At 35.6% G+C, this 26,226-nt stretch overlaps 1 protein-coding gene across 2 annotated transcripts in view; it reads right to left on the minus strand.

The window, feature by feature from the left end:
• The window catches only part of LOC306864751 (catenin delta-2-like), a gene marked incomplete at its 5' end in the record, with an annotated part of 278,601 nt that overhangs the window by 203,984 nt on the left and 48,391 nt on the right, over nucleotides 1-26,226 (minus strand). For both annotated transcript variants that reach the window (XM_079408959.1, XM_079408960.1), the window contains one exon: nucleotides 23,218-23,333. In XM_079408959.1, the coding sequence (XP_079265085.1) occupies nucleotides 23,218-23,333 (116 nt within the window). The remainder of the gene's footprint in view (nucleotides 1-23,217; nucleotides 23,334-26,226) is intronic.

A 26,226-nucleotide genomic window follows, 5' to 3' on the forward strand; every position in this document is an offset into this window, starting at 1 on the left:
ATAGAGATGTTAAGAAAGAGGTCCAAACACACACATTCATACACACTTACACATGCTGCTTCAGATTTCTTCTGTCGGTGTGAGCTAAGTGTGTAAGACACCCCTGTGGGCTTTCAAATCATCCAAAGTAGAAAGAAAAAGGACTTCAAACCACTTACTGGGGTAGATTTGTACATTTTCTGAAGCAAATGTACTGCTTGCCTGTGTAAGCAGTACTGAGTGCTGCTTGCCTGTGTAAGATTCTTGGGGGCTGTGGGTGGCTGCCAGGTTCCTAGGTGTTCTGGGTGGTTTCTTCTCATTTTGCATACTTCTGCACTGTTCTGTGTCAATTTGTAGTATGGGAAGTATTAGCTGATTTTGACTAAAACCAAATATTATGTTCATGTTTTCACAGACAACCGATAAAGGGCCGATCTACTTTTGTCTAAATGAATTAAAAGGGCATCACTAAAAATCACCAAAAAAAGGTAAAGTAAAATAATTTGAAATGCTACTAATTAAATTTGGGCATCACAACAGTGTAATGTAAATGAAAAAAAAAAATTATATTGTAATTTACTAAAGACAATTTACAGTATTATTGAATTATTAGTGTTTTTAAATATTACTTTAAATCAGCGTGAGACGACTAGAAAGTAATCAAAATGTAATAATATATGGTAAATGAGCATTCACAATGAAATATCCAAAATTAAACTGCCCTAGTAAAAAGTAGTAAAAAAGAAAACACATTTATTTCATACTAAGTATAGTCCAAATCAATTTTTTAAAGGGAAAGGGGGGGAAGGGGAAGTGGTGTGTGGCCAAGTATGGTGACCCATACTCAGAATTTGTGCTCTGTCCAACCCATCCAAGTGTACACACAGTAGTGAACATACACCCGGGGAGCAGTTGGGGGGTCGGTGCCTTGCTCAAGGGTCTCACCTCAGTCGTGGTATTGAGGGTGGAGAGAGTGTTGGTTATTCACTCCCCCCACCTACAATCCCTGCCGGACCTGAGACTCGAACCAACGACCTTCGGGTTACAAGTCCAACTCTCTATCCATTAGGTCACGACTGCCCTATCCATATATTTACTAACATTTCACTCGAGACGGACTGATATAAAAATTATAATTAAACTTTATTTGAAGAACTACTTGTGCACAATGCACATTTCTTAATATTAATGTGTTTTAATGTCACTATTGATGAGGATTGTATGATCTTTGAATAATATCGGTCTTTAAATGCAAGATATTTAAAGTGTACCTAAAGTATACTTGCAATAGTTCCACTTTAGCACAATCAAATATACTATCTTTAGTTGGACTTCAGAACTACAGTCATGGCCAAAAATATTGGCACTCTTGGTAAATATGATCAAAGGCGGCAGTGAAAATTAATCTGCATTGTTAATCCTTTTGATCTTTTATTTAAAAAAAAAATATCATTATGAAATAAATGTTTTTCTCAAATACACGTTGGACACAATTATTGGCACCCCTAGAAATTCTTATGAGTAAAATATCTCTGAGGCATATTCCCATTCACAATTGTGAGCACTCCAGGGTGATTATGAACATGAAATTATCCAGCCATGGCTTCCTGTTTCACAGAAATATAAATGGGAGGGAAAAACAAAGCCCAAATTCCCTTAATCATCCATCACAATGAGAAAAACCAAAGAATATATTTCTGATGTGCAGCAAAAGATAATTGAGCTTCACAAATTAGTGAAGTGGCTTTAAGAAAAGAGCTAGAGCAGTGAAAATCCCCATTTCCACCATCAGGGCAACAATTAAGAATTTCCAATCAACATAAAATGTTACGAAACTGCCTGGAAGAGGACGTTTCTCTATATCATCCTAATGCTCGGCGAGTAAGAGAGTTTGAGTGGCTAAAGACTCTCCAAGGACCACAGCTGGAGAATTGCAAAAAATAGTTGAGTCTCGGGGTCAGAAAACCTTTAAAAAAAAAAAAAATGATCAAACAGCACCTACATCCCCACGTTGTTTGGGAGGGTTTCAAGAAAAATTATCCTAGCTCATCCAAAAACAAACTCCAGCATATTCAGTTATCAGACATGACTGGAGCTTCAAATGGGACTGGCTTCTATGGTCAGATGAAATTATAAGATGAGCTCTTTAGCAGCAAACACTCAAGATGGGTTTGGTGAACACAGGGATAAAAAGTACCCCATGTGAACAATGAAATATACTGCTGTATTTTTGATGTTGTGGGCCAATATTTCTGCTGGAGGTCCTGGACATCTTGTTTAGACATGGCAACAGATAAAAAAAAAAATCAACAAGTGACTGACTCTGTTAGAAATCTTATAATGGGCCATGTTTGGATCTTCCAACTGTACAATAATCCAAACACAAACCTTAAAAACAACACAAAAATGGCTCACTGGGCACAAAACCAAGCTTCTGCTATGGCCATTCCAGTTCCCTAACCTGCACCCTGTAGAAAATGAGTGGGGTGAACTGAAGAGGAGAAGCACCATCATGGAGCTGTGAATCTAAAGGATCTGGAGTGATTCTGGATGAAGGAACGGTCTCTGATCTCTTGTCAGGTGTTCTCTAACCTCCTCAGGCATTATAGGAGAAAATTTAGAGCTGTTAAACTGGCAAATGGAGGTTTCAAAAAAGTATTGAATAAAAGGGTGCCGTTTAATTGTGGCCAATGTGTATTAGAGAAAAAACATTTATTTCATAATGATATTTCCCCCCACTTTAAAGGTTAGATTTTTGTGATTTTTTAAAATAAAAGATCAAAAGCATTAACAATGTAGATTAATTTTCACAGCCTTCTTTGATCATATTTACCAAGGGTGCCGATATTTTTGTCCATGACTGTATTTCCGTCCAATTAGGGTGCATTAAGCATAAAAACTATACCAGTTTAGTACCAAAAGTAAACTGCAGGGTATTTTTATTAAGCACATACAAATTTATTTGTAGCATAGGCCTACTTAGTTAGTATAAAATAAATGTATTTCAAATACATTTTAGTATATTTCTTTTTCACTAGGGCAATACAAATACTTTTTCTTTTTTTTTAATCTTTAATATCAGGAAATAACCAATATGATGCCAATACAAGTAGTGATAGTAGTATGTTCACACTGGAAAACACAGCAAGACACTACAAGCGCTCAAATGATATACTTGTTTAAACATTTTAAACTTAATTATAATTGAATTTTCTGTACATTATTAACATAAATTATATTAAATTGAGTGAAAAAAAACCCTGAATCTCATGTAATATGAATAAAATGAATTTGTAATTGATCTTTGGTTCCAATAAGAACTTTTAACATCCATGGAATCTTTCCATTTCACAAAAGTTTATTTTATTGAAAAAACACTCTTTTGATTTTTATAAATATTCTTCACATTTAATACAAAATGGTTCTTTTAGGAACTGTTAACTGAAAGATTCTTTGGGGAATCAAACTTCTCTGGCATCGCTGTGAAAAAACCCCTGTTGGAAACATTATTTTTAACCCTTGTGCGGTCTTCGGTCCCTTTCGACCGAAAAATTTTACATTTTAAAATGGTAAAAATCGTAGCTTCATCGGAATGATACGAACCTTGGTGACTTTTATGGCACTTGGAATGTGAACGAACAAAAAAAAATGAGGGCATGATTGGAAAAAGCTAAGTGCTCGTAAAAAAAATAGTCACACTCGAAGGTCTTCGGTCAAAAATGACAAACCATAGGAAATGAATGGGAAATGGCAAAAAGTTTAAAATACAGAAACTTTTTGTGTGTACAATCTACAAATCCCCCACAATGCAGAAAAAAATTGCACAGCAATGAAGTGGTGAAACTCCAAATCATCTAGAGTGCAAAATCAACACACTCACCCACATGCACACACACTTGTACACACACCCCTATGAACTTGTGTGCCTGTAACACAGCAACTATGTAAAATAAAATCAATAATTCAACTACAATTTAGCAAAAAGTGGACAGCAAGGAAGGGGTTACACTCCAAAACATCACGAGTGCAAAACAGACACATCCACTCACACACACTCACACACACACGCACAGACACACAATTATACACACTCGAATTGGTATAGCTATAACCATATAGCCAAAATGAGTCAGAAATCTTAAATAAGAGGTTGAAATCAGATCAGACCCAGAAGGATTAAGCTCTGATAAAGCATTCATATTTATTTTTGTTAAATTTGTATAGAATTTTAGTGTTTTGTATAACAACATGCTTTCTGTGTTCAGGTTTGACTATAGTAATAATAATTCAAAAACTGATGCTTCAAATCAACATTTAAGAGTGTAATGCAAAAACAATATGCTGCCATGACTTAGTGATGATATTATTTTTTACAGACGGCATCATACACAGTGTGTAGCATAAATACATCATTTTTGAGATGCAACTTGAGTCTCAATGACATTTTGATCATTAGATATGGCCCTGGTTTCTCCGTCAATGTGACATTTTTTATCCTGTTTGTCCACCAGACAAAACCAAACTAATACCCTACTTTTCTTCAACAAGCGACAGTTTTAGTCTGTGTGAGACAAGTTACACATTTTCAAAACTGTAACTAAGTACAAAGTTTCTTCCAAATTGAAATTTTAACGTGACCCTGACTAAATGGTGTGTTAAGGACATTTAAAATGCACTTTCTCAAGCTCACAAATAAATAAACGGACGCTGCACCCTTGAAATGAACAATGCGTGGAAAAATAAAGACTTTTTTAGCCAATTAAAAAGTGGTTTAATTGCTTTTGGTAGGCCTGTTTGTCTTGGCTCATTAATTGGTTGACTTGGCATAGATTTTGATCTGAATTTCACAGCATGTGCAGACAGAGTGGAACTGTGTCACAAGACAAGGGATAGAATTAAAGAGCACAACAGCACTGAAAAACAGAAGAGAGAAAGAGCGCAAGAGTGAGCAAGTTCTCTGGTACCATTCCCAGAGGAAAGCTAAAGTGAATGGCTCTCGCTTCATCAATAGTCTCACACTCTCTTTCTCTCCTTATATGGCCTCTCGCCATCGCTGATAACATCTGTCAATAATAGACACTCGACATTGAGTCACAACCATTATGACATCAATCACTTACTATGACATCATCCATCAGTTCCACTCCAGACTGCCTGGCCTTGCCGGCGATGCTTTTATTAAGCACGACATTCTGTGTTTCTTCAAGGAGGAGTGAGGTCGGTCGTGTTTTTGCATGTATTCCCTCTAGCGCAGAACAAATTCTAGCGTGAATGCAGGGAAACAAAGAAACAAACACACAGCTGGAGTGGAGCCTTCATTAAGGGGGTGATGATGTATGCTGGTGCAGCTGTAGGCTCTGGCTCATAACAGGAATCTATACACAAAGTCATTAGGAGAGCTCCCTACGCTCTCCCGCCCAATAAAACGCCAGAGATTTCACCAGTTACTCATAACTGGCTTTTACAATTTCTGAAGACAGAGTGAGAGGTGCTTACTTGTGCAAAACCCAAAACCGCAGTAGAAGTGTGAATCTTCAATTGTCTCAAGAATCAATCGAAAGCTACAAAAGTTATTAATTCAAGATCACTGAGTGATTGCCTCTTCATTTTTTAACATTAATGGCACAGACAGCAGAAGGTTTATTATATTAAAACCTAATGCATGGATGTAATATACTGTAACACATTAGATTTTTTCCCCCCACTGAACAGAAGCAGTTTGCAATGCTTAAAAGATAAAATACTGTATGTGCTGTACGTGTAGAATTAACACAATATCAATAATATCATGAATAATACAACATCAGTAACTGGTTGACGCTTCAACAGTTGGTGGCAGTAATCTAATGAATTATGCTTAAAGCTTAATTAATGGATTACAGAAAAAGGCTGGTCATAAAAAGGAAAATAAGAGATGTAGCATGAAGCTACTACAGTCGTGTAAAATCACGGCTGTTATCGTGGAATAACACATATCGCAATGTCCCAACTGACCATTCAGAATCATGTATTCAAGAGATCTGTGTAATAATGAGAGAAAACACAAAATAAACTAATTTAAAGATTAATTTGACTGATAGCCTTATTTATTTATTTATTTATTTAGATTAGATTGTTATTGAGAATTCTATTGGGTAGGATAAATGTGTAGTGAAAATCTGAAATCGTGACAGCCCTACAGCCAATAATGAAATATACACATATATATATACACATACACATATATAATATATATGTTATATATATGTAGGAATGTTACATATATATATATACACATATATATATATACACATACATATATATATATATATATATATATATATATATATATATATATATATATATATATATATATATATATATATATATATATATATATATATATACACACACACACACACACACACATATATAATATATATATATATATATATATATATATATATATATATATATATATATATATATATATATATATATATATATATTATGAACGAATTAAAACAAATCAAACACTAACAACTAAAACTAGATAAAGTTTGTAGACAAGCTTTAAGTTTGAAAAAGCCTAGCCAGAAAGTTTACAGTAGTTTTAAAAGCTTGATTTTTTTTAATAGTCTGAAATAGTAAAGTTTGAATTTAGTAGTTTTAAAAGCCAGCCAGATAGCTAGATAGGATGATTTAGCATGTTACTAACATGATTAGCATATCGTTAGCGTGTTGATAGCATGATTTAGTACATTGCTAACATGTTGGTTGTGTGATTTTGCATGTTGCTAGCTTGATTTAACATATTGCTTATATGGCGCTTGCATGTTACAGCTAAGACCAGCTGGTTCATCAAAAAGCCAAAAAAAAAAAACATGCCCCCCCCCCCCCCCGCACCAGCTAAAACCAGTAAAAACCAGCTAAATCCAGTTAAAAACAGCTCAAACCAATTATTTGTCGTGTTGCTATCATGATAGATAGATAGATAGATAGATAGATAGATAGATAGATAGATAGATAGATAGATAGATAGATAGATAGATAGATAGATAGATAGATAGATAGATAGATAGATAGATAGATAGATAGATAGATAGATAGATAGATAGATAGATAGATAGATAGATAGCCTGGTGTCTTCCCATCTTCAGACAAACACGGGCGGGTGTCCAGATTTATGGAAATTGTCTCTCTCTTTCTTTTTGGCAGCAGGGCTGGCCTTATCTGGACTCAGCCACTATCTACTGTTTGGACTAGATAAGTTTGCATTTGCATTTCTAATGAGATTGAGCATTTCCCAGCTCGCTCTCTGTAGATGCACGTTTCTGTTCGGCTGGGGAGGAAGCGGCCATGGGTAGGTGGGCAGGGCAGGAGGGTCCCTACTGCATGTGGACCCCACTGAGACATCATCCCTGGCAGAAGGAAAGCTGGACCGTACTGTCGGAATTCACACACAAACACATTTTTCCTCTCGTGCTGTCTGCTTTCCCCTCTGGCCCCTAACCAAAAACTGTAATCACATTTCTCAGCTTGCACGATCTTTGGCAGAGGAGGACTGCTGGAGATTATACAAGCTTCTGCACAGCAGGAGAAGACTCATGTTTCCATTATGACTCTATCAATACTGCTGACAGCAAACTCGAAATATGACCTGAAAACTGGATTTCAGGGACTGGAACTTTTGATTCAACAACAGCAATGAATGAAGACCTTCATTCTGTCATCTGTGGGATCTGCCACATCAGTTTTATCACATGCCAATAAACGTTAGAGATCAAGATCCTAAGGAAATAAACTGCAGGGAAACTTATTAGCGGCCAGTGAAAAGTTCTGAAATGTGGCATATAGATAGAGGATAGCCTGAATAGTAACCACAGCAATTATGCAGCCTCTAACTCAAATCCTCTAGCGCCACCAACAGTCCAAAGCTGCATTAATGTTTATGCTAATAATGTTTGAACCATAAAGGCTAAAAACAAAATTCTTCTCCATTTCATGTCATGAAAATTTGTGAATTTTCCAAAGAACCTACTTTTTCAAACATCTCCTAGACCAGGGGAATCCAATCCAGCTCCTGCAGAGTTTAGCTCCAACCCCAATGAAACACACCTGAACCAGCTAATCAAGGTCTTACTAGGCACACTAGAAACTCCCAGGAAGTTGGAGCTAAACCCTGCAGGACATTGGCCTTCCAGCACTGAGACTGGAGAACCAGATTACAGATGGGCAAATAAAGCCTCGTGAAGCACCGAAACGGAGACTGTTTCGGGAAAAGATTCGAAGCTTCGAGTGTCGAAAACAGCGCTATCTGGTGGTTAGTGAAAAATAAAGCAGTCACAAATAAAAGCCTAACAGTATGTGTGTGTTTGTGTGTGTGTGTGTGTGTGTGTGTGTTGAATTCTACCTCTGATAAATTCATTTAACATTACCCATTATACTGTGGCATTTAATGCCAGTATGAATATCAATATGATGTAGTAGAAGAATAACGTACACATACTGTATATGAATTGCATATGGCAAATCTAATCTAATTTTCCTGAAATAATATTCTTCATATTACTTGTATGACTGGGTACTTAAAAATATAACTGAATAAGTCTGAATGAACACTTACTAGTAAAGTAATTCATTCAGTGTAAGTCAATGGGATTTTTTATTTCACCTATCTGCCAGGCAATGTAATAGCAAACTTCTGTAACAATCCACATGATTTGGGAAAGGGGCCGGAAGCAGGTAGGGGGTCTTTTACAAGATAACGAACCAGCTGAACGAGAAAAGCGCTCTCTTCAGCCTGGTGTCTTCCTATCTTCAGACAAACACGGACGAGCGTCCAGATTTATGGAAATTGTCTCTCTCTCTCTTTTTGGCAGCAGGACTGGCCTTATCTGGACTTAAAAATATAACTGAAAAAGTCTGAATGAACACTTACTAGTAAAGTAAGATGTAGTAGTAAAGTAAGGTGGTTCGAACACTGACACGAGAATTGGTCACATGATTGGTCAAAATAAAAGAGATGCTTTTAAACTGGAATGAACTGAAAACTAAGGTCTGATTATCGGCACCCAATATTAGCCTAATCAAACTGATACCAATAATTTAACAAACATGTAGTGTGAAAAATTAACAAGTAATAGAGTTCCATGTAAACTAGGTTGTGTTCCCATCCATGTCTGTGATAAATGGCGTGCGACTGGACATTTAGACTGGATATTTCACCCTACACCCAACTTGAGGTTACCCAGGTGAATTAGAAACTAGGGCTGCACGATATATTGCATGTGATCGTCATGCGTATCTAGTCAGTAAAGCCAGTTCTGTGACTAGCGCTAAATCTCCATCACCTGTTTTCAAATGGAGCAGCATTTAATACACAGTGCCGTAGTTCACTGACAAGCTATGCAATATCACGTTCAATATCGCAAGCGATTCATCTGCGATTATGAGCGCGAATTGCGTAGCTTGTCAGTGAACTATGGCTCTGTGTATTAAATGCTGCTCCATTTGAAAACAGGTGATGGAGATTTAGCGCTAGTCTAGTCTATCACATGCAATATATCGTGCAGCCCTATTAGAAACAATGAGCGAAAACTTAAGAAAGAGAAACAGATGGGTGGTCTTGTGCCCTTTTTTCTGGTGTGATGAATCACTGAGTCGAAACATGGGTGAATGATGCTCTTCTTCACATCAGCGGGAAGCGATCAGCAGACCCCAGAAGAGAAGAGTTACTAATGAGAGAGAGAGTCAGAGAGGCCGTTCAGCTACATTACTGTGAAGAAAAGAGGACTTTTAGCCTCTTTCAGACCATTAAACAACATTCTATGAAAGGGGTCTGCAGTTTTCAAATTGGTCCCATAATCACCCCAGTAATAGCCCATGGAATAAAGTCTGCTAGGAAAGGCACTCTGTCCCTCACTCAAGTGTGCTGAACCCTAAAATACCACCAGCTAATTATTTAATGGCCACACTTATTGTCAAAAGCATGAGAGACAGAAAAGTGGAGTTTCATTTTTGGCAAAGTTTGACGAACATGTTCTACAGCACAGTGTGAATATTACTGTCATAAACAGCCACGCACCAGCTATCACAGCAGGAGCAGCTACAGGCCAATGGACTGTAAATGCCCTTCTGAACAAACTAAAAGCATGTAGAGGGGTCATATTATGAATTTTTAGCATCCAATTTTCCCCATGAGGTCTATTTATGAAGTTAGTCAAGGTGTTTGTATCAAAACCAATTTCATCATTTAAAAAAAAAAAGAAAAAAGTAAACATTAAAAAGTACACATTTTATTATCATTATATTATTTAATTTAAATTTCATATTTTAAAAGAACAATATCACTTAAAATGTCAAAAATATAACAAAAATAATGAATATAAAAAAGACTATGTATGATTTAAATAATTTCTGATTTAATATATGAAACTCTTCAAGAAAAAATTTAAATACAAACCTAAAAAAATTCCTCTTGATATGACCTCTTTAAATCATAACACAACACAATATTTTTTCATTAACTAAAGCAATAAAAAAAACATTACTTGAAATAAAACAAACTAAAATAGCATTTCTGATTTTAATTTAATGTACTAAAATACACTAAAAAAAAATAAAAATACGGAGACATTAAAAAAATAATATTAATACAATGACAGAAACAGAATTAAATGACTAAAACTTGAAAAAATTAAAATATGAAAATGAATATAAAAATAAATATAACTAAACATAAAAAGTATTCAAATAAATAATAAATTAAACAAATGAACAAAAACTATAATACAATAAAATAACATTGATCACAATTTATTAGGGCTTTCAATTAATGTTATTTAACAATATATATATATATATATATATATATATATATATATATATATATATATATATATATATATATATATATATATATATATATATATATATATATATATATATATAAAAACATGTGCCTTAAACTGTATATTTAATACTTAACTGTATGGTGACCCATACTCGAAATTGGTGCTCTGCGTTTAACCCATCCAAGTGCACACACACAGCAGTGAGTAGTGAACAAATGCACACACACACACACACACACACCGTGAACACACACCCGGAGCAGTGGGCAGCCATGCTGCGGCGCCCGGGGAGCAATTGGGGGTTCGGTGCCTTGCTCAAGGGCACCTCAGTCGTGGTATTGAGGGTGGAGAGAGCGCTGTACATTCACTCCCCCCACCTACAATCCCTGCCGGCCGGGGACTCGAACCCGCAACCTTTCGATTACGAGTCCGACTCTCTAACCATTAGGCCACGACTTCCCCCAGGGGAAGGGGGAAAGGGACGTTCTCTGCATTTAACCCATCCAGGTACACCTGGAGCAGCGGGCGCCCGGGGATCAATGCGGCGCCCGGGGAGCAGTTGAGGGGTTCGGTGCCTTGCTCAAGGGTCTCACCTCAGTCGTGGTACGCCGGACCTGAGACTCGAACCCACGACCCTCGGGTTACAAGTCCAACTCTCTATCCATTAGGCCACGACTGCCCCCTATATGCCTAAATATGGTGACCTCCAGCGACAGGATGCTAAAAGGATTCCTCCAGCCAAAGAAATGGACACAGAAGGTCAATTCCACTCACTCACTCCTCAGCGTACAGGAATTATGCATGTTTGCTCAATTCTGTATGAGTGCAGTCATGCAGGCACATCTCCCTTTGCTTGAGCCCGTGTGCATAAAAATCATTAAACCCACCAGTCATTTTCTTGTTTGAAGGTAAGCAGAGTTTGTGAATGTGTTTGACCGCTGATCCGGCCGGCGCACAGAGGCTATCATTCTCTTTAGAGAACACAATCAAAGCAGCCGGCAAATGTCACAGCATCAGTGTGAATGTAAAGTCCATCAGCAGCCTCGCTTCATCTCCTTCTATCAACTCCTTATATACTTTATTCTTTAACAAGCCTTCTTTTGTGACTCAATCTCCTGTCTTCAATCCCTCACCATCTCTCAGGTCTTTATACGAGGTCAGCTAATTAACACTGATTTAAGTGTAATTCTGCTGTAGACAGAACAGGACAGAAAGAGGTCCTAAATGCCATTCACCTCATTCAATGTTAAGTGTGTCGATTTTACTACATTAAAATTATTTCTCCTATCACAGCTTAAAATGTAGCGCAAGCCATTCATATTTATTTTACAATGCAACTGCTGAATTAGACAACTCAGACAGATACTACAGACAAACAGATAGACAGACAGATAGACAGATAGATAGACAGACAACTGTTAAAGCTGAGTTTGTTAGTTGTAGTTGATCAAAAGTGACAGCAAAGACATTTTTAATATTACAGAAGGTTCTTTTATATAATAATATAAATAATAATATTTCACAATATTTATGGAACTCGTTTCCACCACTGAATGAATGAATAAAATAAAATAAAAATTAACTAAGGTAGGTAATTTAAGGTAATTTAATAAGGTATTTTTACAATTGGATGTTCTTGCAATTCTGTGTTTATATCACACAATTCTAACATTTTTTCTTACAATTTTGAGAGGGAAAAATTCTGATTTGTAAGATACGACCTCAGAATTTTGAGGCATACACTCCCAACTGTAATAAAAACTCAGAACTGTGAGACAGAGAGTCGCAATTACCTTTTTAATATTCCATGGCGAGAAAAAAAAAAAACTATTGCGAGATTGTACTCTGAGAATTGTGAGATGTAAAATTATGAGAAAAAAATAAAATAAATAGTCACATAAAAAGTCAAATTTTTTTACATTTTGAAATAAACTTCCATAAATATTACTGTTTTGATTTTTTAATTACCCCAAAATTTTGGACAGTAGTGTAGAAAGACAGAAAGAAATGCAGTCAGTCTGTGGCTTGGCAGAAAAACAGGAGTGTGTATAATCCAGTATGTGTGTGTGAGAGAATAATTCGATTGAAATCTGTAAAGGCCTGAGCTCAAGCTGGATGGGTAAACATCAGCACTAATAGAGGAGGAAGGCTCCCGCGTAGCAAGCACACAATTGGAACTCAATTAACTCATCAAAAAGTCTTATGGGAGGTTTGTTCAACAGGATTATAACGGCTCTGATTAACTTAAGATTCTATGTGCAAGACGAACTTCAACCTCTGACGTGCTGCACTTCTGTAACCTGTCAGTCTATATGCTAATTCAAGTAAGTGTCAGATTCAGAACTGCAGCTGAAGTCTCTGACCTTACAGGAAACATTGCCTTTAATGAGTCATTTCTCCGGTATATTACACGCTGCTCCCAATTAGTGAGGCCAGCTGAGTTCTACGCATTGATCAGAGTGATTCGCTGACCTCATCAAATCTGTTGTGTTTGTTCACTGTGGAACTGAACTTGAAGACACAATAAGAAATGTCCAATGTGATTCAATAGAATTACTTTTTCACAACATGAGGGAACAATGAGCGTTTCAGCTTATCTGGAGGTTCATTAGGGTTGAGCTGACAAATTTAACAATAAATGCAACTCGTACATTAAAAACAAAAAAAAAGACAAAACAAAACAACCTATCATTGGGACTTGTTTGTATTGTGACATGAGGCTCATATATTCAAAATAAAATGTGATAACATTCACAACATGTGGGATAGATCAGGGTTTCATTTTGATCGAATTGTGAATGTTCCTCATTTATTCAAAATAGAATACAATCAAATTAAATTAAATAATAAAATTAAAATTCGGACATTTTCAATTAAGCACATTAAACTTTTTGTAATGCAAAAAAAATATTTATGTAGAATATATAGTATAGTATATACTAATATATATAAGTATTTGATATATACTGTATATAGTATTTGATTTTTGATTTTTTTTTGGCTTTAGGACCTAACCATGTTCTTGTGAGTTTTACCTGGTTGCCCTTTTAATATTGGACATTCACTACACGTGACATCAAGTGAAAAACAAGTTGAGGAAGATCTGATATGATTCAAAAACAAACATTGACATGCATTTAAACACTACAGAAAACTTGATTTTTATGCCATTTTTACATCCCCAAATTAAGGTTTTGGTAGATTTGGTCAGATCTAGTTCACTTTTGAGTGCGAATTCGCACACAAACACACACGTGCATACACACAGAAAGTGAAGGCACTTCTTCCTTAGATGACTATCAACTCCAGCCACCAAAATCATATCTCTTTCATACTGAGCAGCGGTTCATCCCCCTAATGAAGAATCCTTTCAAAGCAGCCCAATGTGCCTAACAGGCCCAGTTAGTGTTAGACCGTGTGGCAAACAACAGTTGAGCGGATGATGGGCGGCTTGGGAGCGCACACAGGAGATTAGATGACACACACACTGGGTCCTTCTCATTAGCCGCAGGGCCCACGTACACAGAGAAACTGCTGACCACTGAGGGCTTTTACAAATGCTGACATGTGGCCCCGTAACTGACCTCATGGTTCAGCGCGAGCTTGCATGTGCCATACACACACGAACACACTCTCTAACCAGTATGCCCAGTGATCCCCTATAGAAAGGAGGAGAAAAATCAATTTTGTGTGTTTCACAGGCCACTGCGAGCTAATGAAAGTCATTCATTACACCAGCCAGCTACCAAAACACTTTACACTTCCTCTAAACGCTTTATACCAAACCATCTATTAGCTCCTTTTTTCCCCTTTTCCTTTCATCACATGCAAATGATTGTTTTAAACACAATAAAGCACTCATTTAGAGGTCAAGTTCACTCCTCTTCCTCCATTACAGCACATTTTCCAGTGATCTGCATATTAATGTTGGCTTTATCTACTTGTCAGTACTTGTTTGTTTGGCCCAAGTAATGTAATCTGATTGTGTCCAGTAGTAGCCAACTAAACCCCTGAACATTTTCAATGAAAACTGATTGTGCCAATAAATAATACAACATTTTATAAAGCAGAAATTGTTTCATGTATTTAATTGATGTCGTATTTTATTAATGAATTAACAATTTTTTTTTTTTTAATCCTTTACTATATACTGTACATAAGATTTTTTTTTTAAAAGAAGTCTCTCAAAGCCACCAAGGCTGCACTTATTTGATCAAAAATACCATAAAAATTGTAATATTGTGAAATATTTTGAGTTATTATTATTTGTAATTTGTCTCCTTTCTAAATGGTTTTTCAGTGGGAGAAATTAATATAAAATGTACAAAAAAGCAGAAAACGGCATGTATAAACCTACTAAATAAATCAATACCAAATCATTTTAAATATGTCATGCATGTTCAATACTCAATTGCTAATGCTACTGTACCTTGTCATCATCTGTCTTTGGCATAGGCATAACTGAGGCATAATTGAAATCAAGGCTTGGTAATATTGGAAGGGCTTTGATGATATAATTGTTCTCATAATGTCATTCTATAAGTGTGAGTAATTCTGTTCAGATTCGTCCTGGTCCCTTATGCGCACAGGCTCTAAGAGGCTTATTATAGCATTATGAAGTAAAACCTTCAAAATGTCCTTCCAGTGTGCATTTTCCCAGCAGTTATGGCATCCATTGCTTTAGTCATAAAATACATAAGTCACAACATCACAAGAATGAAGAATCAACTCAAACTCCTAAATTTCAATTCATTTTCACCATTGATTCTTGGTCTAGTAAAAACAGACAAGTTTAGTATTACTGCCATTGCACAGAGGTGCTAACATAAGTTTATCTTGACATCCTTTGATCTGAAAATGAGACTTCAATTTCTAGAAAACATCCAAGGAAATCTCCCGATAATTCATTTTTCCCCCTCCAATTTACTCCTGTTTGTAGTCACATGGTCTTTAGCATAATGACTTCCACCAGCTTACACTTTATGCACAACCTTTCCCGTTTAAAAGATACGTGCAGAACTTCAGCTGAAGCAAAATGGACAGTCATGCTTTCAGGCGAAGCAATTCACCACGGTACATTATTGCGCTGGAGCGCTGACTGGCAACCCATTATCCAATTTGAATAATAACACATTGCCTTCAGCCCGAGAGCTACGGAAGTCTCGGCTCTAAAAATATAGCATAGAATAGAAAGGAACTGGCAGAAATAGTGTGAAAGAGCTTTGCCTTAATGTCCTCTCTGTAGGTTACAGCAGCCGTTTAGAGAAGAGAGACCTGAAGTGGCCCACCCGCACACACCCACACACACACACCTAACTGGGACAGCAGATTTTCAGTGGAAAAGATGCTGAATGGAGCTAACCGTGCACAAACACAAACAAACAAGAGGTTAAATATGCTCTTCAGCGAAGGAGTAAATTTAAGAAAAGCTTCATTAATGCAAAGGTAACAGTGTTTATATAAATATAAAAGTTTTCTGGTGTGAGTTTGTAAAAATAAAATGTTCAGTGCTTCTTTGCACATTGGGAAATTAAGCTGGTTGTCTTCATATTAATGGAGGTCTCTGCAAATGTACACAGACCGAGGGGATCTTTATAAAAAAGATAAAAAGGTAAAGTGCATAAGAAAAAAATATATTGTGCCCACATATTAAGAATTTGTTCCTATGTTTTAGTTAAATTGTTGCCATGTTGTACTAATTAATTCTGTTGTACCATTTCTAATCGTTTTAGTTATTAAGAGAACTAATTAAAGGAATAGTTCACCCAAAAATGAAAATTTGCTGAAAATTGACACCCTCAGGCCGCCCAAAATGTAGATTAGTTTATTCATCAGAACATATTTGGAGAAATTTAGCATTACATCACTTGTTCACCAATGGATCCTCTGCAGTGAATGGGTGCCGTCAGAATGAGTGTCCAAAGAGCTGATATGATGGAAAATTACTTGTGTTTTTTCTGTTCTAAAAGCTTCTTCTGTGTCTTTAAACATGCTAATGATGATATCACATGTCAAACGGTGTGAGACAAGTGTGAGACAAGAAATGTAATTTCTGTTAGCCAGGGGTCCCATAAAAAGCAATGTATGATAGATATGCATTACGATTGGTTAATAAGAGAGCATCCTGGTATATTTTAGAGTATACAAGACTGGGAAGAAGGATTGTCTTCTGCCACACACTCTGCAGATCCACTGTATGACTGTTTGACCCTCTTGCAAAAATAAATCTTCCGTTTCTTAGATACATACAGTTGCTGTCAGAGTCTTTATTTCTGACCATATAAAGTGAAACTTTCAAAAATTCCACAACACTGATAAAAACATCACAATCCACAAGTAATCCACACAACACCAGTCCATCAATTAACATATTATGAAGTGAAAAACTGCATGTTTACAAATCCATCAAGACATTATCAACGTCAAACCTCTATCCATAATATTGCTTTCTCCATTAAAAAGGTAATCTTTTCTGAATCAGGAGAGAAATATGCACAGATCAAGCAGCATTTACAAGCAAAAACCGTCCAAAACCGTTCTAAACAAATATGTTGGTGATGTGAGAAGACGACAACAGGGCATGGACTTGTTAACTGGAGGAAGCAGTATTATGGATTATGGAGTGGTATTTTGGCCAGAAGCAATAGTTTAAGGTTAAAATGCCATAATGATGGAGTTGTTTCTTATAAACTTGCAGTTTTTCACTTCACAAGACTTGTGGCTAATTGATGGACTGGTGTCATGTGAATTACTTGTGGATCATTATGATGTTTTATCAGCTGTTTGAACTCTCATTCTGACGGCACCCATTCACTGCAGAGGATTCATTTGCAAACAAGAGATGTAATGCTAAATTATTTCAAAATCACACAATTTTGTCTTTACAGTATGTCACAATTTATCTGAATTTCACCAAACAATGACTTCATTTCATATATTTGTGACATTAAATCAGTGACGTTTTCCCCCTGACAACTGTGACTTTCACAATTGCGAGTTGTACTTTTTACTTTGAGGTGGAAGCAGGGTTTAACAGATCTCTGTACCTTAAAGCACACAGATTTAAATTTGGCTGAAAGCCTCCAGCTGACTTTAATATGCAGTGAGTGAGAGGAATTTTGGGTGAAAAATGGAAATGCACAGAGAGCCGAGACCTTTGGGGGGAAATCGGCCACATAGAGAACACATAGTCAGACATGTTATTCAGCGATGACCTTTCATTAAACACTGCCTGCTGTTCCCCAGGCACTGAGAGGAAAAAGATGGAGGAAGAGAAAGAAATGAAAAGGGGCTAGAGAGACAGAGCCACTGCATCAACACCCATAACTGCAACATTTAATATTAATATTGAGGATGTTCATATCTTCTCCATACTCCCATATGTGCACTAAAAATTACCCATATACTAATACTGATGCCCACTGTGTATAAAAATTTTAAATTTCTCAAAATTTCAAAATGCCTACCTAGACAGCATTTTTGGTGTCTTGGTTGGCTAGTCTCACAAAAATATTATCTAGAACATGCCTAAGATCCCCCAAAATTGTGTTCTATAAATACGCCTATGACAGCTAAAAAGATGGCTTAAAATTGCTTAAAATAAGACGCTCTCTTAATAACGCGCGTCAATTTCCAAAAATGCTGTCTTGGTAGGTAGCTCACTTATTTTAGAGACAGCCACTGTTGAAAATGCCCAAATGGAGAGCTGATGGGCAGCAGCAGTTGATTGAAAGAAGAAGGTCTATCTCACTTCCTGATGTCTGCTACCTCTCCTTAAAGTTATTTCCAAACGCTCAGCATCAGGAGATTGACTGTCAAACGGAAGCGATGTCTCCTGACAGAATAAAGATTATAGGTTATTCCCTCAGAATATTTTACCATCCGACCTGAGAGAGATGAGAGAGTTGTGATAGACAAGTGCTGAACGTTTAGTCAAATTTACCTGCGAGCCTGTTAAAAACATATCAACTTAGAAATATGTTTTGCTTTAGGAGAGTTCCCACCAAACCAAAATAGAGGAAAACATGATACCGCAGAAGAAGGAAAAGTGACTGGGTATGTGTTTGTGTGTAATCACGTTATTGGGTAGGACGTGTTCCAGACAGCCGTGAACCAGACTGATCCGGTGCCAGAGAGTGACTGGATTTACAGCAGTAACACATTAACACACATGAATCACACTCAGTGTTTACTCAACTCTGTGTGCTGCTACTGAAAACATAGAAAAACACAAGCAAAAAGAAAAACTAAATGCGCATTAAATTGTTTTTTGGCCACAAGGTTTCCAATTATACAAGACGTGCATCATGTTTACAGTCGAAAATGTCTCATTTGCATTTTTACGCTCTGTGAAAAATTTAGCAGACACATTTCAGCTTATTTCAGGCTCAGCAAATAACCGTCTTAAGGTCCATCCAGAAACTACCCAGACTTGTACAGTAAACCTCTTCTTTTTTCTTTTTTTCAATGCATCTATGCAAGCGTGCATCTTACCCGCAGTGAGGCCCAGTGAGCCGAGTCTCTTTTATCAACTCTACCCAGAATTCCCAGGAGATTCACTTGACAATCAAGGCTGGTCTACTGTAATAGCATATTCAGTCTGTTCGGGCTTCCAAACTGTCAGACTGATAAGTCATTGCTAGCAGACACTGGCTCCGTGTCTGTCTGGCTCAAGTATCAAACCCAACAATATGCAACAGATGGTAGAAACACACACATCATATACACACACAACTAAAGCTGGAAGACAAAACAGTAACACTTTCTGTTTATATATGGAAACATTGGCTGTTATGCTTTCATAAATAACTGTAGAGATAGAGATACAATGCATTAAACAGTATAATACATACTGCACAAAATATGATACTAAACAATATACAATGTGCAATATAAACTTTATGCATCTTTTTAATAATAGTTACTAACAGTGGTTACAATTATGAAAATCAATTATTGGGTGAACCACACAAAATAAATAACTATAAATTAATGGTGTATTAACACAACCATAAAGGGTTTTGTATAATATATATAGGTCTATATTTTTTAATTATATAAGACATTTAGTAAATTTTGTATAATAATGTGACATTGCAAAAAATCTTTACAGACCCAAAAAGAGACTTAATTTAAGCAAAATATAATATAATATTTAATATAATAAAGCTAAAGGAATTAAATAATATTTGCTGTGCTGCACTGATAATTATATAATAAATATTATTCTAAAATTATTCATTTATTTAATGAATGAATGAATTAATTATTTATTTATTTATTTATTTATTTATTTTTATTTATTTGGATTGATTGATTTATTGATTGGAGTAAAATTGTGACCAGAAATTGTGACCGATAAATTTGCCAGAAAACACTTCTGACTTGTATATGTACACTGTAAAAAATGGCCGTGATTTTAATGGTAAAAAAAACTGTGAAAATGCTACAGTAAAAACCTGTTAAATGGTTAACGGTAAGGTCCTGTAAAATTTACAGGGGAAAACCGTAAACTGACGTTCCCAGAATTCCCTGCGTTGCATTTAAAATTTTGTTTGAATTTGATGTTTTTTCTTTGAAATAACTGTTTCTTCTTAGTTTTTTCTTATCAGTTATGTTTATTAGGGTTTTATGTTACATCGTTTATTGCATATTTCAGTTTGATGAGTCTCACCATGATGGTGTTTAGTGCTTGTGTGAATGACACTGTGCACCTTCTATATGTTATTATTTAAAAGCTACTTGTGATGGGCTTTGGTTCATCATGTGACTTTCTCATCTCCACCTGCATTTGGTGGTTATCAGTGTGTTTCAAAGGTACAAAACAGATTTCAGTACTTCAATACGTTGATATAGTAACATGATATCAATTAATGAAATTACGGTATTTAACTGTAAATTTAAGTTAAAACCACAAAACCTAAAATGTTGTTACCCTATTTTTTATGGTAGAATTCCGGCAACCACAGCTGCCGTTTTTTTACGGAATGTTTTTTTACAGTGTAGCTGTACTGCATATTTTCATTCCGTCCAAGTTCACCTCTCATAGCAATATCCAAGGAGGACTCGAGAGCGGCTTCATAGAAAGTGTTACTGAATTAAGTACTGCATTTGTTGTGTACAAGTCACTCATAACCTAAACCACAAACAGAGCAACTCCATGAGAGACCAGGTTTGAATATGTGTTTTTCACAGAGGGCCTCTGGAACCATCAGCTGAATGAAAGTCTGAATCAGATAGCTATTGTGGAACGGTTCACTTATGGCAAATTAAAAGGCTAAATCAATATTATGTAGCAGAGTAACATTATGGCTTCCTTCCCGCACAAGCTCTCAGTGGTAACCTTGAGGCTCTGAACGCAGCAGGATTACATTTCTTTCTTGCCCTGTCGTTTTCTTCAAACCGATTAAAGACTAATTCCTTTCATAAAGACATCTGTGAATAGGGAGTAAAAATGGGTGGTACAGCCTTCTCTTAGTTTTACACAGGTACATGAACACATTATCCCACTGAAGCGAATTTCTTAACAGTCAAACGTCTTCATACAGTGCATTTAAGAAGCTCAAGATGTTATTTGAACCTGTCCCTCACCTGAGAGTTGCTGTGACTGCAGTGAAAATGAGAGCCTCACGAAAAAATAATAGAGCTCAGATGGAAAAACTTCCAATGTTTTTCTCACTAAAACTAAAAAACTCTCAAATCCAATACCAGACAATGCCATAAGGTCAAACCGCCAAGAGATGCACATAATTAACAAGTGTGAGAAAGTCATCTAAAGCTAAATGATGTTAATTGCTATTGAATGCTGGAGAAGCAAATGTGACGCTCACTTTAAAGAACTCTTAGATTCATTAGACATTTTTATGCATGATTTATTTTTTTAAAGGTGATAAAGAAAGTATCTCATTCACAAATGCACATATACACAATTTATCTATAATTTCTATATTGATATTATTCTTAGTATTTTATTATAATAAAATAATACTGGTTGATATAGGTTAAACAACAAAATAAATCAAATGTATAAATATATAAAACAAACAAATAAAACCAATTAGAAATAATACAAATAATATCACTATATCAATAAGTTATTCATATTTTTTTCTACCTCATATTGCTGCTATGTGTTCAACGTTTTTGCACATTCTTTTGCACATTCCTTCTTATATTATTATTTAAGTCAACAACATACTGACCTGCACATTTATATTTATTTATCTTTTATTTTATTTTATTCTTTTTATTTTTTCTATTTTTCTTTTTCTTAATATTTATGTACATTCTGTGTTTTGTATTCTATATAATTACACTGTCCTTGGAGCGGACCTGACTCACATTTCACTGCTGGTTATATCTGTATAATTGTGTATGTGACGAATAAAAATCTTGAATCTTGAATCTTGAAATAAAACATTTTATAATATTAAATAGCAACGATGATGAAGATTATTATTACTGTTAATATTCTTTATTCTTTAATGATTATAATAAAATAGTAATTAATAAAATAATACTGATTTAAATAAATGATAGATTAAATAAATAGATAAGCAAACAAACAAATACATAAAATATATTTAAAATAATATTTTAATAAAATATTACTGGTTTAAATAAATAGACAACTCAAATCAAATACATTTAAAAATAATAATTTTATACCATTAAATATAAAAATGATGATGATGATGATGATGATATTATTGTTATTTATTCTATACTGATTATAATAAAATAGTATTATTAATAATAAAATACTGATTTAAATCAATATATTAAACAACTAATATATTTAAATAAAATACATTTTAAAATACTATTTTTATAACATTAAAAATAACAATAATGATGATGATAATTATTAATATTATTTTTATTATGATTATTAATTCTATAATGATTATAATAAAGTTTACATAAACGGGTCAAGTCTTTAATTACATTTTCATGAAAACAATAAAATCCAAGCAATGTGTGTGAATCCGGGGCTCAGGTGGGGCTCTGTCATGCAGTAAATGTCTATGAGGTTCTCTAAGGCATGAGAAGAAACCCATTCTTCTGATGTGGAAACTAGTTTAACCCGGGTGCCCTCACGTGACAGAATCACATGCGCACATGTAGGCTAAAACATTCGCAGATGGAAATCCACCAACATGCGGACCCACGCACACATGTACACTCTCTCTTACACATACAAACTCATGGCGCTGTATGTAAATCACAATATAAGCTGAAATTGCATGAACTCCACTCTGACCCCTGCACAAAGAAGTCAATAATATTGAAAGAGTTTCCTTAACCGTACAATTACATCCTTCAGGCAGCATGGTCTCATTACAGAGACTTGTTGAAGCATTAGATAGCCGCTGCACACTTCCACACAGTACATTAGCATTACCTGATACTGCTCATGCTGCCACCTGTCTCAGATCCCAGTTTGCATCGCTCCAGCTGAGTAGCCACTATCTGACGCTCCGCCTCCAGCTCTCGAGTTAATCTTTCAAACTGCAGTTCCTGAGAAACAGAAAAAGAGAGATGGTCAGTTAATAAATTTCCTTGAGTACCATTACTCTACTTATACTACAAAACATGAGAAGATTACTGAAATACAACATTCTTATTAAAACTGTACACAGCTGTCCACTTTCTGAGGAAAATATAAGTGGTATTTAATAGAGCAAAAGTTGCCATGATGCTAAAGTGTTCTTATGTGTTTGTTAATGTGCTTTGAGTGTTTTACCTTGTTGCTATGCATTTTCTAAAGTGGCTTCGTTTGTTCTTTGTTAATTTCATAAGAAACAGTCTAAAGGTCCTTGCACACTGAGTCTGAAATTTTCGTATGCATTTTTTCGTATTTGTCATCCTTTCCTATCAAAATGCTTGCTACAGGTGTGAAAATGCATAAAATCGAACCTGAATCGAAAGTTTCAGAGGCAGTGTGTAAATGTGATTGACACAACTTGGTCCTATTTATTTTTTAAAGTGCGAAAATTTCGGACATGAATTTTGGACTTGGTGTGCAAAGACCCTCAGTTTCAAATGATCACAAATTCAAACAATAAATCTTGTTTTAACATCGTTTAATGTGGTGTGACAGATCGTTGTAGTCGCCTCAGTTCAACTGAAATAAACATGAATGAACATTAGAAGGTATTTTGAAAAACAAAATATTTAGCCAAGTATATACAATGTTAGATATTCATTATATTTTTACTTAACCTGTTAGTTTTGTTTTAGCCTATATTTTATGAATAAATCATGAAAAAGTTATTAAATTTACAGTTTAAAAGTTTATAAATCAACAATAAATTGGAGTAGAAACAAACATAATATCTAAAAACTGTTTTGTGTGCAATTTAAATGTTATAAATGGTATAGAAAACATCTCTAATAATAAACTGAAATTGAATTTATTAGTTGTTCATATTAACCTTTAATATTATAGTAAATGTACAAACTGACAGGGTTTCCCAATTATTTTACAGCTTCAGTTGAGAGAGAATTATTTCCTAAACAAAAAAAAAAAGAAATCACGTACTGTACCAAATATAGCCACGTGAATTAATCCATTCAAATGAATCGATGAGTCGAATCTACATCAGAATCTAATCTAATCAAGAGCTTGTGAATCAGAATCAAGCTTTTTTTAGCATGTTGCTTAATGATTAAAAAAGACCTCACTCCATTCTAGTCTCTAGATAAGGCTCAGGTTCCTCCTTCAATGCAGGTACATTTGTTCATCTGATCATTTAGAAGAGTAAAAGAACTTCTGGACGATTTGAGGCAACATACTAATACTTCAAGTTTGGGGTTTGTTCAAATCCTATAAACCTGAAGCAAGAACAACTAATTACATTCAATGTGTCATTTTAAAATGTCCTATAGAGGGCACATTTTGTTCTCTCCTGTAATTAAATTGAGTTACAAACTTTTAAACTCTAGTCCCATAGAGAAACTTCTGTAGAATTTGTGGAGCAGCGTGTGAGCCAGACCTCGGGCCGGCCCTGAGAGATGATAATCACCACTAACGCCCCAGCTGGGACAGAAAGTGCACCATCAGCACCAATAAAGGCCCATTCCATAACCGGACGGCACATATAATCACTTAGACAGCCGGCCCCAAGCTGCCCCCTCCAGGCAGCCAAGATTAGAGCCTGAAGCCCGGTACCAGAAAAGAGCACTTCCTCCAATGAGAAGCCTTCAAAAGAACTTCCTATTCCTCAAATGCACTCAGAGAAGGACAAAAGATCGGCGTAAGACACCAAAGTGGCCCCAAACGGTCCAGAACAGGGAAATGAGGATAAAATAGGAGCTCAGAAAACAATCAGACGCTCCACAGCAGGAGTTCTTGTCACAGGTACCCGTTTTAATTACAGCTGGGCAGGAGAATCGATGGGGGCCTGATCCGTAACCACATGCATACGGGGGTCGTACAATTGGAGAGTTTATCGATCCAGCTCTGAAAGCCATTTGTGGACTGAATCAGATGATGGTGTGTCCTGCCAGGACCTATTTCCAGACACCAAAACAACAATTTATCCATTTTTTCCTATTTTCAATTCTAAAACGCCCCTCTTCATCTGCACTTAATCACAGCTCTCGGCCAGCAAACCACAAAAGTGCAACAAATTAAACTGCTTTCTTCTCCGTCTCGCTCTCTCAACTCTCTCTTTCTCACACCGTTCACACTTCTCCCATGAGATTTTTCGCTTCTCACATTTGTGCAGTTCAGGACACTGACACATTAAAAGAGGATATGGACTGTGGAATGCATCCTGCCCACAGAGATACGCATCCTAAGTAATTAAATCTAAAGAAAGATACCTTTGCATGGCAGTGCTCTCCATTTAATAGAGCTTTTTTCAGATTAGTCAGAGCAATATATTGAATAATAACAGTATATTTTGTCGGAGATAAAGCAACATTGTGAATATTGCTACGATTGTAATGTGCAACACTTGGCAACTATGTTTTCTAAAGATTGTGTCATAAAGTTAGTTTTGCATTCCCTCCTGTCTCATTACATTGTAAGCGCTGAGACATTTATGTCTCTTATGACTCTTATATAAAATTCAAAAACAGTTGAGTCGGTAAGTTTGTTCATTAGCTTAAATCAGTTCAAACTGTTTCAAATATTCACACATATTCAAAGCACCTAGGGGGACATGGTGATGGAAAAAAAATTTGAATGCAATGAGAGGAAGCTTATAATTAAGTGGTTTTGTAGTTTTCTTGTAAGCGTTTTGCATTTCCTTGAGACACTTTGCTAACACGACTCACAACTTTTGCGCTCTCTCATCGCAAACAAAAGAGTTGTGCAAGTAAATCGCAAACGCAAACGTCTAGAAAAAAAATACTTAATTCATAAATATGTTTGATAATATGAAGGAATATTTGTATTGATTTA

The sequence above is a fragment of the Barbus barbus genome, assembly GCF_936440315.1.
Source record: "Barbus barbus genome assembly, chromosome: 46".
Classification (NCBI taxonomy): domain Eukaryota; kingdom Metazoa; phylum Chordata; class Actinopteri; order Cypriniformes; family Cyprinidae; genus Barbus; species Barbus barbus.